General features: G+C 40.5%; 1 protein-coding gene across 1 annotated transcript in view; it reads right to left on the bottom strand.

The window, feature by feature from the left end:
- MTA (methylthioadenosine phosphorylase) overlaps positions 1-20,599 on the bottom strand; it is a 52,352-nt gene that overhangs the window by 2,680 nt on the left and 29,073 nt on the right. The window contains exons 6-7 of the mRNA XM_011770480.3: positions 4,869-5,108; positions 248-370 (exon numbers count right to left, since the gene is read on the bottom strand). Coding sequence (XP_011768782.1) covers positions 248-370; positions 4,869-5,108 — 363 coding nt within the window. The remainder of the gene's footprint in view (positions 1-247; positions 371-4,868; positions 5,109-20,599) is intronic.

Raw genomic sequence — 20,599 nt, 5'->3', positions numbered from 1 at the left:
GATATTACAGAGCAGGATAATGTGGAAATCTGGTACACTAGATAATAAAACTCTCTCAATGGTCTTGCATTACCAGCCAGAAAATATGACTACTCAATTTCACAAGTGGTTAGTATGGTAGTAGATGTCACAAAAACTTGTTGAAAACATCTAGGGCATAAAATACATGAGGACCAAAGGTGAAATGCATGTAAGAAAAGAATAGAGAGTCTACAGACATGCCTGATTGTACATGGCTGACACTTACCTTCAGGTTATGGAGGGTTTCTGACCATTCCGTGGACCCTATCTGAGGTATAGTAGTCAGCAGTAAGCTTTTGGCTTTATTAGCATTTTCTTTCAGGGTCTTTAAGACCCGGTCCACCGAAACCTAGAGAAACAACAGCACTGGAGGTTACTAGAACTTAAAATCCCACTGCTTGTCATAAAACATTTTTCTGAGTTCCAGCCTTGCTACAGTCTAAATGTTTGTGTCCCCTCAATTTATCTGTTGAAACCTAATCCTCAATGTAGGAGATTTGGAGGTTGGGCACTTGGGAGGCAATTAGGTCATGAAGGCAGAGTCCTCGTGGATAGGATTAATGACCTTACAAAAGAGGCCCCAGTGCCATTCTTCGAGGGCCCCTTCCACCATGTGAGGTTCTAATGAGAAGATGGCTGTCTATGAGAAAGTGGGCTCTCACTAGACACCAAATGTGCCAGTCCCTTGATCTTGGACTTCTCAACTTCCAGAAATGTGAAAAATAAACTTCTGTTATTCAGAAGCCACCCATGTTATGGTATTTTGTTACAACAGTCCAGAGTAAGAAAAACATGACTTGTGAAGGCTTTTTATTCTACATTTAAACCCCTGAGTTCAAGTTCTGCATTTATCAAGATGGTCTTAGTCCTAGGAGACCTAGGGAGGTCCCGGAGAAACTCAGTGACATCTCTGAAAAGCACTGATGAATTCTGATATGATTTGGATCTGTGTCCTCACCAAATCTTATGTCGAACTGTTGGAGGTGGGGCCTGGTGGGAGGCGGTTGGATCATGGGGTTGGATTTCTCATGGTTTAGCAGCATCCTCAGGTGCTGTTCTACTGACAGTGGGTTCTTGTGAGATCTGATTGTTGAAAAGTGTACAGCACCTCTCCCCTCTCTCTCTCTCTTGCTCCTGCTCCCACCATGTGAGATGCCTCACTCTCCTTTTGCCTTCCACCATGATTGGAAGTTTCCTGAGGGCTCCCAAGAAGCTGAGCAGATGCCACCATCACACTTCCTGTACAGCCTGTAGAACCATAAGCCAATTAAACCTCTTTTCTTTATAAATTACCCAGTTTTAGGTATTTCTCCATAGCAATGTGATAACAGACTAATACAGATTTCAATATGGTATCTGAGAAAATATCTCAGATGTATAATGGGTTAGTATGGTCTAGAAAGATGTGGCTGTTCTCTTCATGTCCACAGTTGAATGGATTACAATGTTAAAACTGTTGCTACACTGGATAATCCAACAGAAGTATGTTTCTCCTTAGAAAATTATTCCAGCTAATAAAGAAAAATATTATGGAATTAAAATACCACCATTTTTATGGCTCCCAGTGAATTAATGGATTGGCTGCTAACATCACAAACAGAACCAAACAAACAAAATCCCAAATAAACCACTCATTATGTGCTTCCTGATGAAAAAATAAAATGCTACCTTAAGACACCTGAATCTGATTAAATATCTAAATCTAGCTACCAATTTATAGACAACACAGAGGACAGAGAACCCTATTAAACTACTCCAAGGAGACGATTTCAGCAATTCAGACTGTGGGAAACTCAACAGGACAAATGATCTGGTTCCTTCATAAAAGCTTGCAACCAAAAAAATAATTTAAGGCATTTAACAAGAAATTTAAATTTTGGCTGGGTATATTAAAGAATTATTATTGGAGAATGAAAATGATAATGTGCTCATGTTAGATACCTCCTGAAGTGTTTATGGATAAAATTATTGATGGGAGCAATAATCATGTTGGTTGTAAGTTAATATAATGGTTGAAGCTAGATGCTGAATTCATGGAAGCTCGTGCTATTGGCTACTTCTGTATATGACTAAAATAGCTTCATAAGAAAAAGTTGAAGAAAGTGAATATAAAATTACCATCAAAGATAGAGTACTTGACATGCCTTCCTACGCTTCGAAGAAATCCAACATTCAGGGACACAAGGATTACACCTTTCTATTTCCTTAAGTATAGTCCAGACCCTACCCAGAAACACCAAGATGTGTGTAGGAAAAAATGATGAAGACTGCAGCAGAGGGGAGTCTGCACTACTATGGGAACACAAAGCAGTGACAGGCTGGGTATCTGCCAGGTACATGTAAATGATGTATTTTAAGCTGAGTCTTTGGATGTAGAGACATGAAGCATCCAAGAAATTTGCCTTGTATTTACTTATTTCCTTATATATTTTTCCTGTGACTGGTTATTTCTGTATAGATACTGACCTCCCTTTTCTTTGTTCCAGCTGTTGGGCTTCACCCAGAACGTCCTTTCCACAATAAACCCTCTGTTCAAGGTGCAGTTCAATGCTTTTCCCCGATACTACCCACCTCTCAGGCCCCCGTACTCCATCAGTCACCGTGTGATGACCACCCTCTTATGAGCCAGCATTATACCAGTTGTTTTACATATATCATTTGGTTTAATTCTTCCAGTAATCCTTCAAGGTCTAACTGACTAAACAATGACTAAACAACCTCCACTCCTCACCCAGAGCCCTGGCTTCATTCTACAGAAGAGTAAACAAGTGAAATAACTCGCCCAATGTGACAAGCAAATGGAGCAACTAGAATCTGAAGATGGGTTTAGAAAACTCCAAATCCTTCTTGCCACGCCAGGCTGCACATCTGCACAAAGCACAACGATACACACGATTGGCTGAAATAATGCCATCTTTATGTGGGCCCTCCTTGTGGCATTTAACACTGTCTTCAAGCCTTTCCACTTACAGAGCTTAATTTCTCTGCTTTTCAAAAGTAGCTCCAGCTGACTATTTCCCCAACCTCCTTTGGCTACTAAAGGAAATCACTGCTGGTTCTACAAAGGAGGAGACATATGTTATTAGACTGAGCAGAAAGCCACAGGCAGGAAGCAAACCGCTCTCAGGGTGTGGCAGGGGCTGGAGTTTCCTATTAATTGGAAGCAGCTTCTTGACATTACGAGGCTGAGTTGTTCCTTAGGTTACCAAAGCTGCCAAATAAGATATTATGTTGTGACTTAATGTAAGAATTTGCAAATCTCTTACATAAAAGGCATCCTAGTACTAAGCAAACAGTCTATTACACTGAGGAGTCATCATAAGGAATTCATGAAAAACAAAGAACCTGAGTTCATCTACGACCCAAAATACTGTACACATGGATGGACAGATGGCAAAAAGATCTAACCCCATTTTACGTGAAATTAGATAGTAAAACAAACAACTCTCTAAAACAGTGGTACAATATTAGTCCTCTTTGGAGACGTCACTTACCCTAAATGTGCTCAGAAAGGTCACCCCTAAATTTTTTCCCTACTTCAAAAGTGACTGCAGTTTTGTCCCTTTCTTTATCTTAAAATGAGATAAATGACAGGACAAATGATCTAGTTTCTTCAAGTAATACAAGGAATAAAAAGAGAAAGAGGTGAAAATCAGATTAAAAGAGACAAGAGGTATATCATTAAAATACAATGTATGGATTGTAAGGGATTCTGATTTGATCAAATTGTTAAAAATTATGAGACTGAAGGAAAAAGGAATAGTCTGAATAGTTGATTATATTAAGAAATTAATATCACTATTTTTGTACAATGATGGCATGGTTATAACTTAATTTTAAAAAGACCTTTTAGGAAAATATTTACTTCACAATGAGGGCAGGGGAGAGGGAATTAGGTAGGGACGTACCTATGACACAAGATTGCCCATGGCTAATTGTGGAACCTAAGTGATGGGTACCTGGAATTCATTATATTCCTCCCTGTACTTACACAGATGTTTAAAGTTTTGTTTTGTTTTGGAAGCTGACATTGTTTCAGTGTCCTCAAATTCCAGCTGGATCCTGCTGCCTTCTCTGCCTGAACCCCTCACTGAACTTCCATCTGAAACCCTTACCATGGTCTATAAGGCCTGGCCCGGCTGTATCGCATCCTTCCTCTCTCTCCCTTCTCCCCGGTCTCCCTCCTTTCCACTCTACTCAATCATGCCCTTCTTGCCCATCACACTTAAAACAGGAAGGCTTCTCATACTTCAAATATTTAGTCTGGTCAACTCTATTCAGTTGACCTACTGTACCCTTGTACCTCGCCATTCTATTTCTTTATAACCATTAGCTTTCTTATATTGGTTTGCTTAACTTCTATCTCCATTAACAGAATGTTGTCTCCTTAAGGACTTGTCTATTTGCTGTCACATTTCTATGCTGAACATAGTATCCAGCCACGGTAGGTTAAATAGATGGATGTGAACATACAGCCCTCTCACGAGGAAAGGGTTAAGTTATAGATTTTTTTCCTTCTTGAAAACAAAAAGTAGCACAGCAGAAGAAATTGGCAATCAAAATACACCTTTATCCTTAAAATAAGGACCAGGTCATGGCATGATTCTCAACACATCTACATGCCTACAATGTACTATTCACTGTTAATCCTTGGGTAAAAGTGTCTCTTTCTTTCCTATGATCTTTGTTCTTACCTTCCAATAGGAACTATAGAAAATGTTGACAACTTAAAACCTTGTAGAAAGGCACTTTCTGAAACTAATGTAATAGAAACAAACAGTTAAGACATCCTCTTATTGGCACCCAGAAACCCATGCTATATGTGCTCAGAAGAGAATTCCACCTACTGCTTCCTCATGCTCCTTCCAGCAGTCATAATCTGTCGCCATGGCGATACTTGCGTAACAGATTCCAGCCTCCTTAGCAAGAACCACCTCTGGAACTGTGGTCATGTTGATTACATCCGCCCCCCAGGTGCGGAACATGAAGCTTTCTGCCCGGGAGCTAAAACGAGGTCCCTCGATTGTGACCACTGTTCCCTTGGAGTGGCACCGGAGTCCTAGCTTCTTAGCAGTCTCTATAAGAACCTAGAAAAGAAAAACCAGAAACTTCAAAACATACAAGCACATGCACAACTTAAGGCTGCATTTCCCCCCAGTGTTTAACAAGTTGACTTCTTAAAGACGATATGTCACCATAATAAATGCCTACTATCTGCCAGGCTCTCAGAAACAACATAGAGGACCACAGAAGGGTGTTTCCTGGACCCTTTCTCATTTACATAATCCTCTTGTTTCCCCAGCCCTTTGCATATAGAAACTAATAGCTACACAAGTGAGCACCCAGCTCTTTCTACTCACCAGGCATTTGTTTATATGCTTTAATCTCATCTGCTTCTTAACAACTTTAAGAGACTAAGCTGGTTTGAGAATACAGACTTGAGTCTTAACTTTCAACCTCGCAGGCTAAGCTAAGATGCCTCTCATTGCTCATCTTCTCAAACAGGTGTGTTGAGTTCTACTTCCAGGTTCCTGAAAAGTTAATTCTCATTACTTTTAAAAACACAGAATCTGAAGACTTCTGTAAAAGCTTTTTCTGGTTAGAAAGTGATTTCTCTTTTGCCTACTGCCTTTCCACAGACTTGTGCTGATTGTTTTTCTATCCAGGGATAAACATCTTGGAATTCCTTTAGCAGCAAGGTTAGGCATGGGTTTTTAGAAACATCATTGAAAAGTTTGATGGTTTTCTCCAGTGTTTTATCTAATACTTCACATCTAATCTTCAAGTTATTAATTACCTTCATTTTTTCTTAGCTTATGCTTCAATATTCCCTTTAAATTAAAAAAAAGTCTTTTCAACTTAACTGTTAACTTACTGAAGAACTGTTGAAAAATCATCTCTGTATGCCTTAGTTTTCTCAAGTGTAAACTGAGAATAATGATATCGCATAACTCAAATATATGAGGAAGATTAAATGAACTAAGGTATACACAAGCAGAGAAGCATGCCAGGTACGCTGTATGCACTAAGCTGGTCTTCTAACAATTATTAATACTCGCAGCTTCTACACATATTTGGCTAACCTTCCTGGGATACTCTATAAATAAAGTGGAGTGACCCAAAGTCAAAGTCTCTAATCTGGGCAAAGTCTCACCTGCACGTGTGCTCATCACATAAACAAATTAACTTATTTCCTTAAAAAATAACTTACACTATGCCACTGCAATGGGAAACAGAATTTTAACAAGAGTCTTGGCAACTCAAAATTTAGCAAGCTATGGACAATGAACAGTTGATGCTACATCATGTTTATCTTATAAATGCTGAAAATACAATTATGCTTAATTAACACTTTTCCCTAAAAAGTGTATGTTACGAATGCAAAAGCCTAAATCTCTACCCCCACTCCCTTTTCCCCTCAAAATTAAGACATACCAAGCCCACTCCTGCTGGTTCAATAATGTCTTTAAAGATCCCGAATAACTGAGTTGTATGCCTTGGCTAAAGTTCAGAGTGCTTCTAGAGATGAATGGCTCTTGACAAGTCCTCATCGTCACTCTGGCACTTTGGGAGATAGGTACCATGCTTGTGAGGAGGAGGAAGAAATGGAGGCTATTAATATGTGTCAGCCACCTGAACGAGCATTTTGCACTCCTTTAAGAACAGCTAACACTATCTTAAGGTAGCAAAAAATATCAAATACAGGGTCAAGGTCCAGGTCTGAGGTTAAGATGATTTCATTTTCTTACTTCGTGTAATCACTGTGAACTACTAAAAAGACGGATGTGGTAGTGAAACTACCACAACCCTCACCAAGGAACTAGCAGTATTAGATCACCAGCCTAAATAGATTTAATGTCAGGACTTTCAATATTAACTCCTAAAATGAATAGAAGTAACACTGCTTTTGGAACACATATTTGTACATGGTACAAAACTTAAATAGTACAAGTAAAACCACTGTCCCTTCCCAAGGGAAACCACTATTACCAGGCTTTTTTTTCATTTCGATAGTTTTTGGGGAGCAGGTGGTTTATTGTGATATGTATAAGTTCTTTAGTAGTGACTTCTGGGATTTTGATGCACCTGTCACCCAAGAAATGTACATTGTACCCAATGTGTAGTCTTTTATCACTGATCCTCCTCTCCCACTTCCCCACGAGGCCCCAAAGTCCATTATATCATTTTTTTTTTTTTTGAGACGGAGTTTCACTCTGTTGCCCACGCTGGAGTGCATTAGCGCGATCTTGGCTCACTGAAATCTCCACCTCTCAGGTTCAAGCAGTTCTCTGCCTCAGCCTCCTGATTAGCTGGGATTACAGGTGCCCGCCACCACGGGCAGCTAATTTTATTTTATTTTTTTGTATTTTAGTAGAGACCCCTTTCACCATCTTGGCCAGGCTGGTCTTGAATTCCTGACCTCCTGAGCCACCCACCTCAGCCTCCCAAAGTGGTGGGATTACAGGCATAAGCCACCGCATCCAGCCCCATTTGCGCCCGGCCCCATTATATCATTCTTATGCCTTTGCATCCCCATAGCTTAGCTCCCACTTACAAATGAGAACATAATGATATTTGGTTTTCCATTCCCGAGTTACTTCACTGAGAATAATGGTCTCCAACTCCATCCAGGTTGCTGCAAGTGCCATAATTTTGTTCCTTTTTTATGGCTAAGTGGTATTCCATTGTATTAGAGTTCTCTAGAGGGACATAACTAATAAAAGGAAGTTTATTAAGTATTAACTCATGTGATCACAAGGTCCCACAATGGGCCATTTGCAGGCTGAGGAGCAAGGAGAGCCAGTCCAAGGTCCAAAACGAAGAACTTGGAGTTTGATGTTGGAGGGCAGGAAGCATAAAGCATGGGAGAAAGATGTAGACTGGGGGACTAGGCTAGTCTCTCTTTTAACATTCTTCTGCCTGCTTATATTCTAGCCATGCTGGCAGCTGATTAGATTGTGCCCACCAGATTAACGGTGGGTCTGCCTTTCCAAGCCCACTGACTCAAATGTTAATCTCCTTTGGCAACACCCTCACAGACACATCCAGGATCAATACTTTGTATCCTTCAATCCAATCAAGTTGACACTCAGTATTAACCATCACAAGTCCACATGAATCCATATACATCTCCTGAGATAATAATCTTCAAATAAAGATAATAAGGTCATAATTACACCTAACATAATACAACTATCCTTTGTGCAACTAGAAATGCACCAAACACCAATCCAAATACTACTACATAAAGTTAGCAATATTTAAATGTTGATGTGAAGTCAATAAATCTTATGTCATATGATAAAGGAGAAAGAAAATAAAATGAAGATATTTTCTTAGTACAATTGTATACATGCACAAACTGTGTTTAACAAGAGGAGGAGGAAATACTCATGACAATTACAGTCCTCATTTCCATAGCTGGTCACAGGGTTGTAGCTGGTATCGATGACTACCTTCTTCTACTACCCATTCCGTATTCCCTTTGCCTTCAGCAAGCACCTCAGTAGGTTGTGGTTTTTTTCCTGGTGGAGTGACTGAAATCTTCATTCCTGAATAAACTGGGTCATTTGTAGTCCTGCCTGGATTGCGCTGTTGTAGTTTCCCAATGACCTTAATTACAGGGCAGGGTAATACTAAGAGACACCCTAATGGATCTCCTGTATTCCATGCATACTTTTCTTTACCTCCATTGGGGATTAGTAGACTGATTTCATCTTGATAGTCCGGGTCAATCACTCCAACCAGCACTGTAATTCCCTTCTTAGCCTGTTGACTTAAAGGTAGGAGGAGCCCAAAGTATCCAGGTGGCAAGGATGGAGGCTATGCATGGGCACAGCAACGTGCCTTCAGGACCTGCTTGAGCCTAGTCATATATATATATACACACACACACACCATTTTCAGTTGATAACTGAATGCTGCTGTGCACAACCCACTTTATGGCTAGACGAGTGAGAAAGCCCCCAGTTCATGATAGGCAGTTCAGGTGGCATGGTGACTTGATGACCCATAGTCAAATGTTCACTTTCCACCAAAGTCCAGTAACAGGCCAAGGGCAGTCTCTCAAAAGGAGAGTAGTTATCTGCAGAAGACGGCAGGACCTTGCTCCAAAATCCTAGAGGGCCTCACTGTAATTCACCTATGGGGGTCTGCCAAAGGCTCCAAACAGCATCCCTATCTGCCACTGACACCTCAAGCACCACTGGATTTGCTGGGTTATACGGCCCAAATGGCACAAAAGTTTGCACAGCAGCCTGGAACTGTTGCAGAGCCTTCTCCTGTTCTGGACCCACTCAAAATTGGCAGCCTTTTGGGTCACTCGATAGATGGGCCAGAGTAACACACTCAAATGAGGAATGTGTTGCCTCTAAAACCCAAATAGGCTCACTAGGCCTCTTTCTTATGCCTCTTTCTTGGTTGTAGGAGGGGACAAATGTAGCAACTTATCCTTCACCTTAGAAGGAGTATCTCGACAGGCCCCACACCACTGGACCCCTTAGAAATTTTACTGAGGTAGAAAGTCTCCGAATTTTAGTCAGATTTATTTCCTGTCCTCTGGCATGCAAAGGCCTCACCAATAAGTCCAGTGTGTTTGCTACTTCTTTCTCACTGGATCCAATCAGCATACTGTCATCAATATAATGGACCATTGTGATATCCTGTGGAAGCAAAAAGCGATCAAGGTCTCTCTGAATAAGATTATGACACAAAACTGGAGAGCTGATATACCCCTGAGGTAGGACAGTAAAGGTATACTGCTGGCCTTGCCAGATGAAGGCAAATTGCTTCTGGTGGGCCTTATGGACAGGAATGGAGGAAAAGGCATTTCCAAATCAATGGCTACATACCAGGTACCAGGAGAAGTGTTAATTTGCTCAAGTAATGAAACCACATCTGGTACAACAGCTGCAACTGGAGTCATCACTTGGTTAAGCTTATTATAATCCACTGTCACTCTCCCCAAGATCCATCTGTCTTCTGTATGGGCCAAATGGGAGAGCTAAATGGGGATGTGGTAGGAATCACCACCCCTGAGTTTTTCAAGTCCTTAATGGTGGTACTAATCTCTGCAATCCCTCCAGGGATGTGCTATTGTTTTTGCTTTACTATTTCTCTAGGTAGAGGCAGCTCGAAAGGCTGCCATTTGGCCTTTCCCACCATAATAGCCATTACCTTACCAGTCAGGGAGCCAATGTGGGGGTTCTGCCACCTGCTAAGTATGTCTATGCCAGTTATGCATTCTGGCACTGGGGAAATGACCACAGGATGAGTCTGGGCACCCATAATACCCACTGCAAGTCAGACCTGAGCTAAAACTCCATTAATTACCTGACTTCCATAAGCCCCTACTTTAACTGGAGGACCACATTACGTTTTGGGTTCCCTGGAATCAATGTCAGCTCACAGCCAGTGTCCAGTAGTCCCTGAAATGTCTGATTATTTCCCTTTCCCCAATGCACAGTTACCCTAGTAAAAGGTCGGAGGTCTCCTTGGGGAAGGATGGGAGAAAGATTCAAAGCATAAATTGCTGGTAATATAGTGGGGTCCTTCCTCAAGGGGACCCAGCCTCCCCTTCATTCAAGGGGTTCTGGGTCTGTAAACTAGCTCAAGTCTGGAAATTGGTTGAGGGGCTGTGATTCTGTTTTTATAATTCAAATTAGTCTTTTGTCCATTTGACCTAGAAGTTTCTGCTTATATAAATTAAGTAGGAATCAGTAGGCCTCCTATCAATTTTACTTCTAGGAATGCTGTAATTAATTAGCCAATGCCAGAGCTTTACACGAGTCAGACTATTCTGATTGCCGTTTTGCCTCTGCCGCCCATTATGGTAGCTATGCCCACTTTGCCTTTGACGGTTGAGTGCTGCCATGGCCCCTGCCACCTTGGAATCCAATTATTCCCACTGTATTTAAGTTTTATAGTTGAGTGACTGTGGTTCCCACAGTTAGATCTGACATACAGAGAAGAGCAATTACAGGGCTCTTCAAAGATCCCAGTGCTGCCCTCACAAATCTTTCTGCAAGGCATTGGTCAAGGGCATATTTTCTGGACCACCCGGGATGAATAGGTCTAAAGTGACTAATCCACTCCACCATCTGAATTTCCATAAGCCTTTGGATCCCCTCCTCTAAATTAAACCAAGGGAGATCAGGCATTTCCAGCTTGTTCACAGTGGGCCACCTTTTAATCCACATTTCAGCTAACCAAGCAAGTAAACAATTAGAACCTTTTTTAACTCCCAGAGCTGCAACATTAAATGCAGAGTCCCTACTTAGTGGGCCCAAATCAATAAATTCAGCCTGATCCAACTCCATTTTTCCTTCGACCATTATCCCACACCATTAGTATCCATTCCCATGCCTGTTCTCCAGATTTCTGTTTATATAAATCAGAAAACTCAAGCGGTTCTTTTTGAATGTAGCGCACCACCTCATGGGTCACAATCTCAACCTCACCACTAGGGGCCTGCTGAGACTTCAGTCCAGTTATAGATCTAGAAGCAAATGGTGGTTTTAGGGGTGGCTCCTGAGAAGAATCAACATTATCTTGCCTGGCAACTGCCTCAGGGGAGGCCATCACTCTTGCCTCAGGCCGCACAGGGTTTATCTCCTCAGACAAAGGTGAAAAGGCTGATGGCAGCATAGGTCAGGGAGGGAATGTTGCCACTTCTGGGGATGGGAAAGCTGCTTCTTCTGGAAAATAAGGTACATCAGTTTTTTCAAACTTAGGGTCCCCAGCTTCATCAGGGTCCTACCACACATCCCAGTTCCAAGTTGCAGGGTCCTTTCATTTTCAATCAATGCTCTCAGTTTAACAGTAGACACCTGGCGAGGCTGTGCATCTACCTTTCACTGCAGGTCGGCCATGCACATGATAAGAGCTTGTGTCTGTTTTTCCACAATTTCAGCTCTTTCTCTACAGGAGATAGGACTCTCATTCAGAGCAATCTTAGCAGATTTGAGGTTCAGTATCTGCTTCTGGAGCTGAGAGACAGAATCCCTGAGTTCATTATTTTCTTTCATCACTTTGTCCACTGAACTTAGGAGAACCAACCAGCTTCATTATGTTCCCTGGTTCTCCACACATGGTCAAAGTTATTATGTACAGAGTCACTAAGGGTGATTCCACACATGGTCAAAGGTATTATGTAGAGTCCTTGCCTCTCATGAGTGATGAATCAGGAGTCTCAAATGTATTTATTTTGCATAACTCTCTAAACAGTTCATGCCAAGGACTATTGGTGTTCTCCATATTATTAGAAGTAGAGTCCTTAGCATCTTTGGGTCTAATCACATTAAGCAGCCAACTCCAGAAACCCCCATACCAACAAAAGAACTCCATCATTAATATTCTGTTCCTCTATAACCAGTCCTGGTACTAAAATCTGTATAGGTCAGGATTCTCTAGAGGGACAGAACTAATGGGACAGATAGAGAAAGGGGAGTTTATTAAGTATTAACTCACATTATCACAAGGTCCCACAATAGGCCATCTGCAGGCTGAGGAGCAAGGAGAGCCAGTCAAAGTTCCAAAAATGAAGAACTTGGAGTCTGATGTTTGAGCACAGGAAGTATCCAGCACAGGAGAAAGATATAGGCTGGGAGGCTAGGCCAGTCTCTTTTTTCACATTTTTCTGCCTGCTTATATTCTAGCCATGCTGGCAGCTGATTAGACTGTGCCCACCCACATTAAGGGTGGGTCTGCCTTTCCCAGCCCACTGACTCAAATGTTACTCTCCTTTGGCAACACCTTCACAGGCACAACCAGGATCAATACTATGTATCCTTCAATCCAATCAAGCTGACACTCAGTATAAATCATCACACCCATGCTGTATATATACCACATTTTCTTCATTCACTCATTGGTCAATGGGCATTTAGGTTGGTTCCATAGTTTTTACAATTGCAAGTTGTGCTGCTACAAACATCTGTGTGCAAGTGTCTTTTTCATATAATGACTTATTTTCCTCTGGGTAGACGCACAGGAGTGGGATTGCTGGATCCACATGGTAGTTCTACTTTCAGTTTTGTAAGGAATCTCTATATGGTTTTCCAATGTACTAGTTTACATTCATACCAGCAGTGTAAAAGTGTTCCCTTTACACCACATCTACACCAACATCTATTATTTTTTGATTTTCAAATTATGGCCATTCTTGCAGGAGTAAGGTGGTATCGCATTGTGGTTTTAAACTGCATTTCCTGGATTAGTGATTTTGAGCATTTTTTCATATGTTTATTGACCATGTGTTTTGAAAACTACCTATTCATGTACTCAGCCCACTTTTTAATGGTTTTTTTTTTTTTTTTTTTTTCCTTGCTGATTTGTTTCAATTCCCTGTAGATTCTGGATACCGGTCCTCTGTTGAATGCATAGTTTGTGAATATTTTCTCCCTTTCTGTGGGTGGTCAGTTTATTCTGCTGATTATTATTTTTTGTTGTTGTGCTGAAGCATTTTAGATTAATTAAATTGCATCTATTTGTCTTAGTTTTTGTTGCATTTGCTTTTGGGTTGTTGATCATGAACTCCTTGCCTAAGCCAAGGCCTAGATAGGTTTTTCCAATGTTATCTTCTAGCACTTTTATGGTTTCAGATCTTAGATTTAAGTCTTTGATCCATCTTGAATTGATTTTTATATAAGATGAGAGATGAAGATCCAGTTTCATTCTTCTACATCTGGCTTGCCAATTATCCTGCATCCTTTGTTAAACAGGGTGCCCTTTCCCCAGTGTATGTTTTTGTTTTGCTTTTTCAAAGATCAGTTGGCTGTAAATATTTGGCCTTATTTTTGGGTACACTATTCTCTTCCACTGGTCTATATGTCTACTTTTATACCAGTACCATGCTGTTTTGGTAACTATAGCCTTGTAGCATAGTTTGTTGTCAGGTAATGTGATACCTCCAGATTGTTCTTTTTGCTTAGTCTTGCTTTGGCTATGTGGGCTCTTTTTTGGTCTCATATAAATTTTAGGATTTTTTTTTTTTAATATTTCTGTGAAGAACAATGGTACTACTCTGAAGGAAATTGCATCGAATTTGTGGATTGCTTTTGGCAGTATGGTCATTCTTACAATATTAATTCTACCCATCCATGAGCATGGGATGTTTCCATTTTTTTGTATTATCTATAATTTCTTTCAGCAGTGTTCTGTAGTTTTCCTTGTAGAGATCTTTCATGTCGTTGGCTAGGCATTTTACTTTTTTTTTCCTGCAACTGTTATAGAACAGGTTGAGTTCTTGATTTGATTCTCAGCTTGGTTGCTGTTGGTGTATAAAAGTGCTATTGATTTGAGTATATTAGTTTTGTATCTTGAAACTTTGCTGAATTCATTTATCTAGGAGCTTTTTGGATGAGTCTTTAGGGTTTTCCAGGTATATGACCGTATCATTGGTGAACAGCAACAGTTTGACTTCCTCTTTACCGATTTTTTACCCTTTATTTCTTTCTCTTGTCTGATTGCTCTGGCGAGGACTTCCCGTACTATGCTGAAGAGAAGTGGTGAAAGTGTGAATCTTGTCTTGTTTCAGTTCTCAGAGGGAATGCTTTCAACTTTTCCCTGTTCCATATAACATTGGCTGTGGGTTTGTCATAGATGGCTTTTTTTTTTTTTTTTTTTTTTTTTTTTGAGACAGAGTCTCACTCTGTCGCCCAGGCTGGAGTGCATGACGTGATCTTGGCTCACTGCAAGCTCTGCCTCCTGGGTTCACGCCATTCTCCTGCCTCAACCTCCCAAGTAGCTAGGACTACAGGTGCCCGCCACCAGACCCGGCTAATTTTTTGTATTTTCAGTAGAGACAGGGTTTCACCGTGTTAGCCAGGATGGTCTTGATCTCCTGACCTCGTGATCCGCCTGCCTCGGTCTCCCAAAGTGCTGGGACTACACGCGTGAGCCACTGTGCCCGGCCCATAGATGGCTTTTATTACCTTGAGGTATGTCCCTTCTATGCCAATTTTGCTGAGGGTTTTAATTATAACTAGATGCAGGATTGTGTCAAATGCTTTTTCTGCATCTATTGAGATGACCATATGATTTTTGTTTTAAATTCTGTTTATGTGATGTATCACATTTATTGACCTGCCTATGTTAAACCATCCTTTCATCGCTGGTATGAAACCCACTTGCTCATGGTGTATTATCTTTTTCATATGCTGTTGGATTTGGCTAGCTAGTAATTTGTTGAGGATTTCTGCATCAATGTACATCAGGGATATTGGTCTGTAGTTCTCTTTTTGTTATGTTCTTTTCTGATTTTGTAGTTAGGGGGATACTGGCTTCATGGAATGAATTAGAAAGGATTCCTGCTTTCTCTGTCTTTTGGAATAGTTTCAGTAAGATTGGTACCAGTTCTTCTTTGAATGTCTGATAGAATTCAGCAGTGAATCCCTCTGGTCTTAGATGCTTTCTTTGCTGGCAATTTTTTAAAATTACTGTTTAAATTTTGCTACTTGTTATTAGTCTGTTCAGAGTTTCTGTTTCTTCCTGATTTAATTGGGGAGTATTGTATATTTCCAAGAATTTACTCATCTCTTCTAAGATTTTCTAGTTTGTGTGCATAAAGGTGTTCATATTAGCCTTAAATAGTCTTTTATATTCTGTGGTATTGGCTGTAATATCTCCTGTTTCATTTCTCATTGAGCTTATTTGGATCTTGTCTCTTCTTGGTTAATTTCACTAATGGTCTATCAATTTTAAATTTTCAAATATTTATGTTTCATTTATCTTTTGTATTTTTTTGTTTCAATTTCATTTAGTTCTGCTCTGATCTCTGCTGTTTCTTTTATTCTGCCAGGTTTGGGTTTGGTTTGTTCTTGTTTTTCTAGTTCCTTGAGATGTGACCTTAGATTGTTGATTTGTCCTCCTTCAGACTTTTTGATGTAGGAATTTAATGCTATGAACTTTCCCATTAGCACCACTTTTTCTGTATCCCAGAGGTTTTGATAAGTTGTGTCACTATAATCATTCAGCTCAAAGAATATTTTAATTTCCATCTTGACTTTATTGTTGACCTAATGATCATTCAGGAGCAGATTATTTAATTTCCATGTATTTGTATAGTTTTGAGGATTCCTCTTGAGTGGAGCTAATTTCCAATATTATTTCACTGTGATCTGAGAGATTGAAATAATTTTGATTTTCTTAAATTTGTTGAGACTTCTTTTGTGGCATATGTTCTATTTTGAAGAATGTTCCATGTGCTGATGAAAAGAATGTATATTCTGCAGTTGTTGAGTAGAATGTTCTATACATATCTATCAAGTCCATTTGTTCTAGGTTATAGTTTAAATCCATTATTTCTTTGTTGACTTTCTGTCTTGATGACTTGTCTAGTGCCGTCAGTGGGGTACTTGAGTCCCCCACTATTATTGTGTTGCCATCTATCTCATTTCTTAGATCTATTAGTAATTGTCTGATATATTTGGGAGCTCAAGTGTTAAGTGCATATATATTTAGAACTGTGATACTTTCCTGTTGGACTACTCCTTTTACCATTATATAATGTCCCTCTTTGCTTTAACTGTTGTTGCTTTAAAGTCTGTTTTTTTTTTTAAATATAAAAATAGCTATTCCTTCTTGCTTTTGGTTTCCATTTGCATGGAATATCTTTTTCCATCCTTTTACCTTAAGTTTATGTGAGTTCACATGTGCTAGGTGACTCTCTTGAAGAATGCAGATACTTAGTTGGTAGATTTTTATCCATTCTGCCATTGCGTACCTTTTTTTAAGTGAAGCATTTAGGTCATTTACATTCGACATCAGTATTGGGATGTGAGGTACTGTTCTATTCATCATGCTAGTTTTTGCCCAAAGATGTTGTTCTTTTGCCATTGTATTATTGTTTTATAGGTCTTGTGAGATTTATGATTCAATGAGGTTCTATTTTGGTGTATTCTGAGGTTTTGTTTCAAGATTTAGAACTCCCTTAAGCATTTCCTGTAGTGCTGGCTCAATAGTGGCAAATTCTCTCAGCATTTTTTTTGTCTGAAAAAGACTATCTCTCCTTCAATTATGAAGCTTATGAAGCTTAGTTTTACTGGATACAAAATTCTTGGCTGAGAATAATTTTGTTTCAAGAGGTTAAAAATGGGACTCCAATCCCTTCTGGCTTCTAAGATTTCTGTGAGAAATCTGCTATTAACTTGATATGTTTTCCTTTACAGGTTATCTGATGTTCTTGTCTCACAGCTCTTAAAATTCTTTCATCTTGACTTTAGATAGCCTGATAAATATGTGCCTAGCTGATCATCTTTTTGCAATAAATTTCTCAGGTGTTCTTTGATCTTCTTGTATTTGGATGTCAAGATCTTTAGCAAGGCCAACAAAGTTTTCCTCAAATTAAGTTTTCCAAACTTTTAGATTTCTCTTCTTCTGCAGGAATATCAATTATTCTTAGGTTTTGCCATTTAACATAAACCCAAATTTCTTGAAGGCTTTGTTCATTTTAAAATTCTTTTTCTTTGTCTGATTCAGTTAATTCAAGAGCCTTGTCTTCAAGCTCTGAAGTTCTTTCTTCTACTTGTTCTAGTCTGTTGTTGAAGCTTTCCACTGCATTTTGTATTTCTCTAAGTGTGTCTTTCATTTCCTGAAGCTGTGATTTATTTTTTCTTTATATTTCTCTGGAGAAGTTTTCATCCATATCCTGTATTGTTTTTTAAAATTTCTTTATGCTGGTTTTCACCTTTCTCTGCTATTTCCTTGAGTAGCTTAATAACCAACCTTCTGAATTCCTTATCTGGCAATTCAGAGATTTCTTCTTGGTTTGGATCCCTTGCTAGGGAGCTGGTGTGATCTTTTGAGGATGTTACAGAATCCCATTTTGTCATATTACCAGAATTGCTTTTCTGGTTCCTTGTCATTTTGGTAGACTATTTCAGTGGAGAGGCTGAAACTCAAGGCCTGCTGTTCAGATTTTCTTGTCCCATGGGGTGATCCCTTGATGTGGGCTCTCCCCTTTCCCCTAGGGATGGGGCTTCCTGAGAGCTAGACTGCAGTGACTGTTCCTGCTCTTCTGGGTTTAGCCACCCATTGAGGCTACCAGGCTCTGGACTGGTGCTGGGGGATGTCTGCAATGAGTACTGTGATGTGATCCATCTTCAGGTCTCCAAGCTGTGGCTACCAGCACCTGTTCTGGTAGAGGTGGCAGGGAAGTGAAGTAAACTGCAAGACTCATTGGTTGTAGGTATATTTAGTGTGCTGGCTCTCTTGAATGCTGCTTATGCTAGCAGTGAAGTTGTCATGTGGACACATTCAGGATCTCTGGTTAGCTAGGATGTTGCAGGCAGTGAAATTAGGTGTTGTCTTTTCTGTCCTGGGATCAGGGTTATTCTTTCATGAGTTGCTGTAATGGCCTGAGTTGACAGCCAGCCAGGAGGTGGTGTTTTCAAGAGGGCACCAGCTGCAGTAGTTGCAGGGGGCTCTAAGCTTGCCCTAAGATGCCCAAGGTAACTATTTTGGTTTCTCAGGCAATAGGCAGGGCAATAAAGCTCCAAAGAGTTTCTATGTTTTGTGTTTGGCTTCCAGGGTGGGTAGGGAAATACTATCAGGTGGGGGCAGGGTTAGGTGGTTCTGGGCTCAGACTCTTCTTGGTCAGGGCTTGCTGTAGCCACTGTGGGAAATTAAGGGTTGGGGATGGTTTGTCAGGCCACTGGGTTTAAGTTCCAGAGGGGATCTTGACTGCCTCTGCTGTATCATAAACTTCACCAGGGTAATGGGGGATAGCCAGCAGCAAGAGGTCTCATCCAGCTACTATGCAATTGGTGAGGCTAGTTTCACTCCTGCAGTGCCCTGCTTAGACCTTGCCCCAGGATATGAGTTACCCCACTGGGAAAGCAAGCATGGCCTTTGGACCTCACCCCTTCCTGTCTGCCCACTCCATTGGCAGCAGCTCCCGTACTCACTTGTATCTGCCACGGCTCCCACTAGTCCCCTGGACTCTGCCCAAGAAAATTTGTGCCCAGCTGAAACCACTACTGATTTCATTTGGGAGCTTCCTTTGCCCTGCCACCACTCTCCAACTCCACTGGCTGCCTTTCCTGAGGGCCACTGTGAGATACAGTCAGGGTTGGCTTCCCTGGACTCAAGCTGGAGACTAGGAGTACATCCAAAGCACTTCCCGCTGCTACTTCTACTTTCATATTTCACATAACCCCCTAAATCCGTTTCATCTTTAGGTAAGGTTAAATTCTTCTTCCATGATCTGGATTTTTAGATTTCCCCAGTGGGGATGTGTATTCAGAGGTAGGTTCTCCCCGACTCACACTTTGGGAACTCAGTTTTTTTGCCTGTTTTGCAGAATTTGCAGTGGTGTGCCACTTCTTTCAAAGGATCTTTGAATTCTTTTGGTTTTCCTGGTAAGTTCCTGGTTCTTGGAACAGAAGATCATAGTGTCTCTATATGCCATTCTGTCCATCCATGTGGAGCTGCATGTTAGCCCTGTCTTTTTTTTTTTGAAATGGAGTTGGAGTTTCTGTCACCCAGGCTGGAGTGCAGTGGCACGATCTTGGCTCACCGCAACCTCTGCCTCCCGGGTTCAAGCGATTCTCCTGCCTCAGCCTCCCAAGTAGCTGGGACTATAGGCGCCTGCCACCATGCCTGGCTAATTTTTCGTATTTTTAGTAGAGACAGGGTTTCACCATGTTAGCCAGGAAGTTCTTGATTTTCTGACCTCGTGATCTGCCTGCCTTGGCCTCCCAAAGTGCTGGGATCACAGGTGTGAGCCACCGTGGTGGCCAGCCCTGTCTCTTATCTGCCATCTTCCCCATTTCCTGTTACTAGCTTTTTTTTGTTAACTTTCCAAAAATATTTTATTTGCATATAAATATTTACATACTTACTTCTTTGTATATATACATACTTTAACATAAATGGTAGAATATGGTACAACCACTGAGTATCTTACTTGCCACTTGACAATTCATCATGACAGTCCTATTCCATCAGTACATGAAAGATCATGTGGATGTTAAAAGTGAAAATTACCAACTGGCAGCACTATTTACTCTTCATGTTTTTGGACAATATTTAAAAATTTCTTTCTGAATGCTTATTTTGCCATTTTCTTAAACTGTCTTCCCCAGTATTCTCTCAGTCTTTATGTAGGGTTCTTTAGCTGAATTAATTTGGCTTCAAGGGAGGCTAACTTGGATTACTGGAAATTATCACCACAGACTCACATTTACATGTGCTCTCTATAGTTCCATTGTGCTTCCCCCACCTACCTCTACTCCTAGTTCCCCAAATCACTGTATTTTGCCTGAGAACTGACTCAGATTCATACCAGCATGCATACTGTCTCCTTAGACTTTTTCTTCCCAAGCTGCCCCCATTTTGAAGTGGACAAGAATTTTATCCATACTCCATTTCCCCCAGGATAGCAAATTTATTATGTGGACTGATCTGTGCTTCAGAGGAAGACTAGCAGCATTCTGATACATTCTGTGGATAACTATCCAGAAACATGCTATATATACATATACAAACTTTGCCTGCCACTTTTTTTTTTTTTTAAAAAACAAGTAAAAAACATACTTTCCTAGAAGTCAGAGAAAAATCCATGTGCAGTGGTAACTCT

Source organism: Macaca nemestrina, chromosome 14 (genome assembly GCF_043159975.1).
Source record: "Macaca nemestrina isolate mMacNem1 chromosome 14, mMacNem.hap1, whole genome shotgun sequence".
Taxonomy (NCBI): Eukaryota; Metazoa; Chordata; class Mammalia; order Primates; family Cercopithecidae; genus Macaca; species Macaca nemestrina.
The sequence above is the reverse complement of the archived record's forward strand: the minus strand, read 5'-3'. Positions and strand labels throughout refer to the sequence as shown.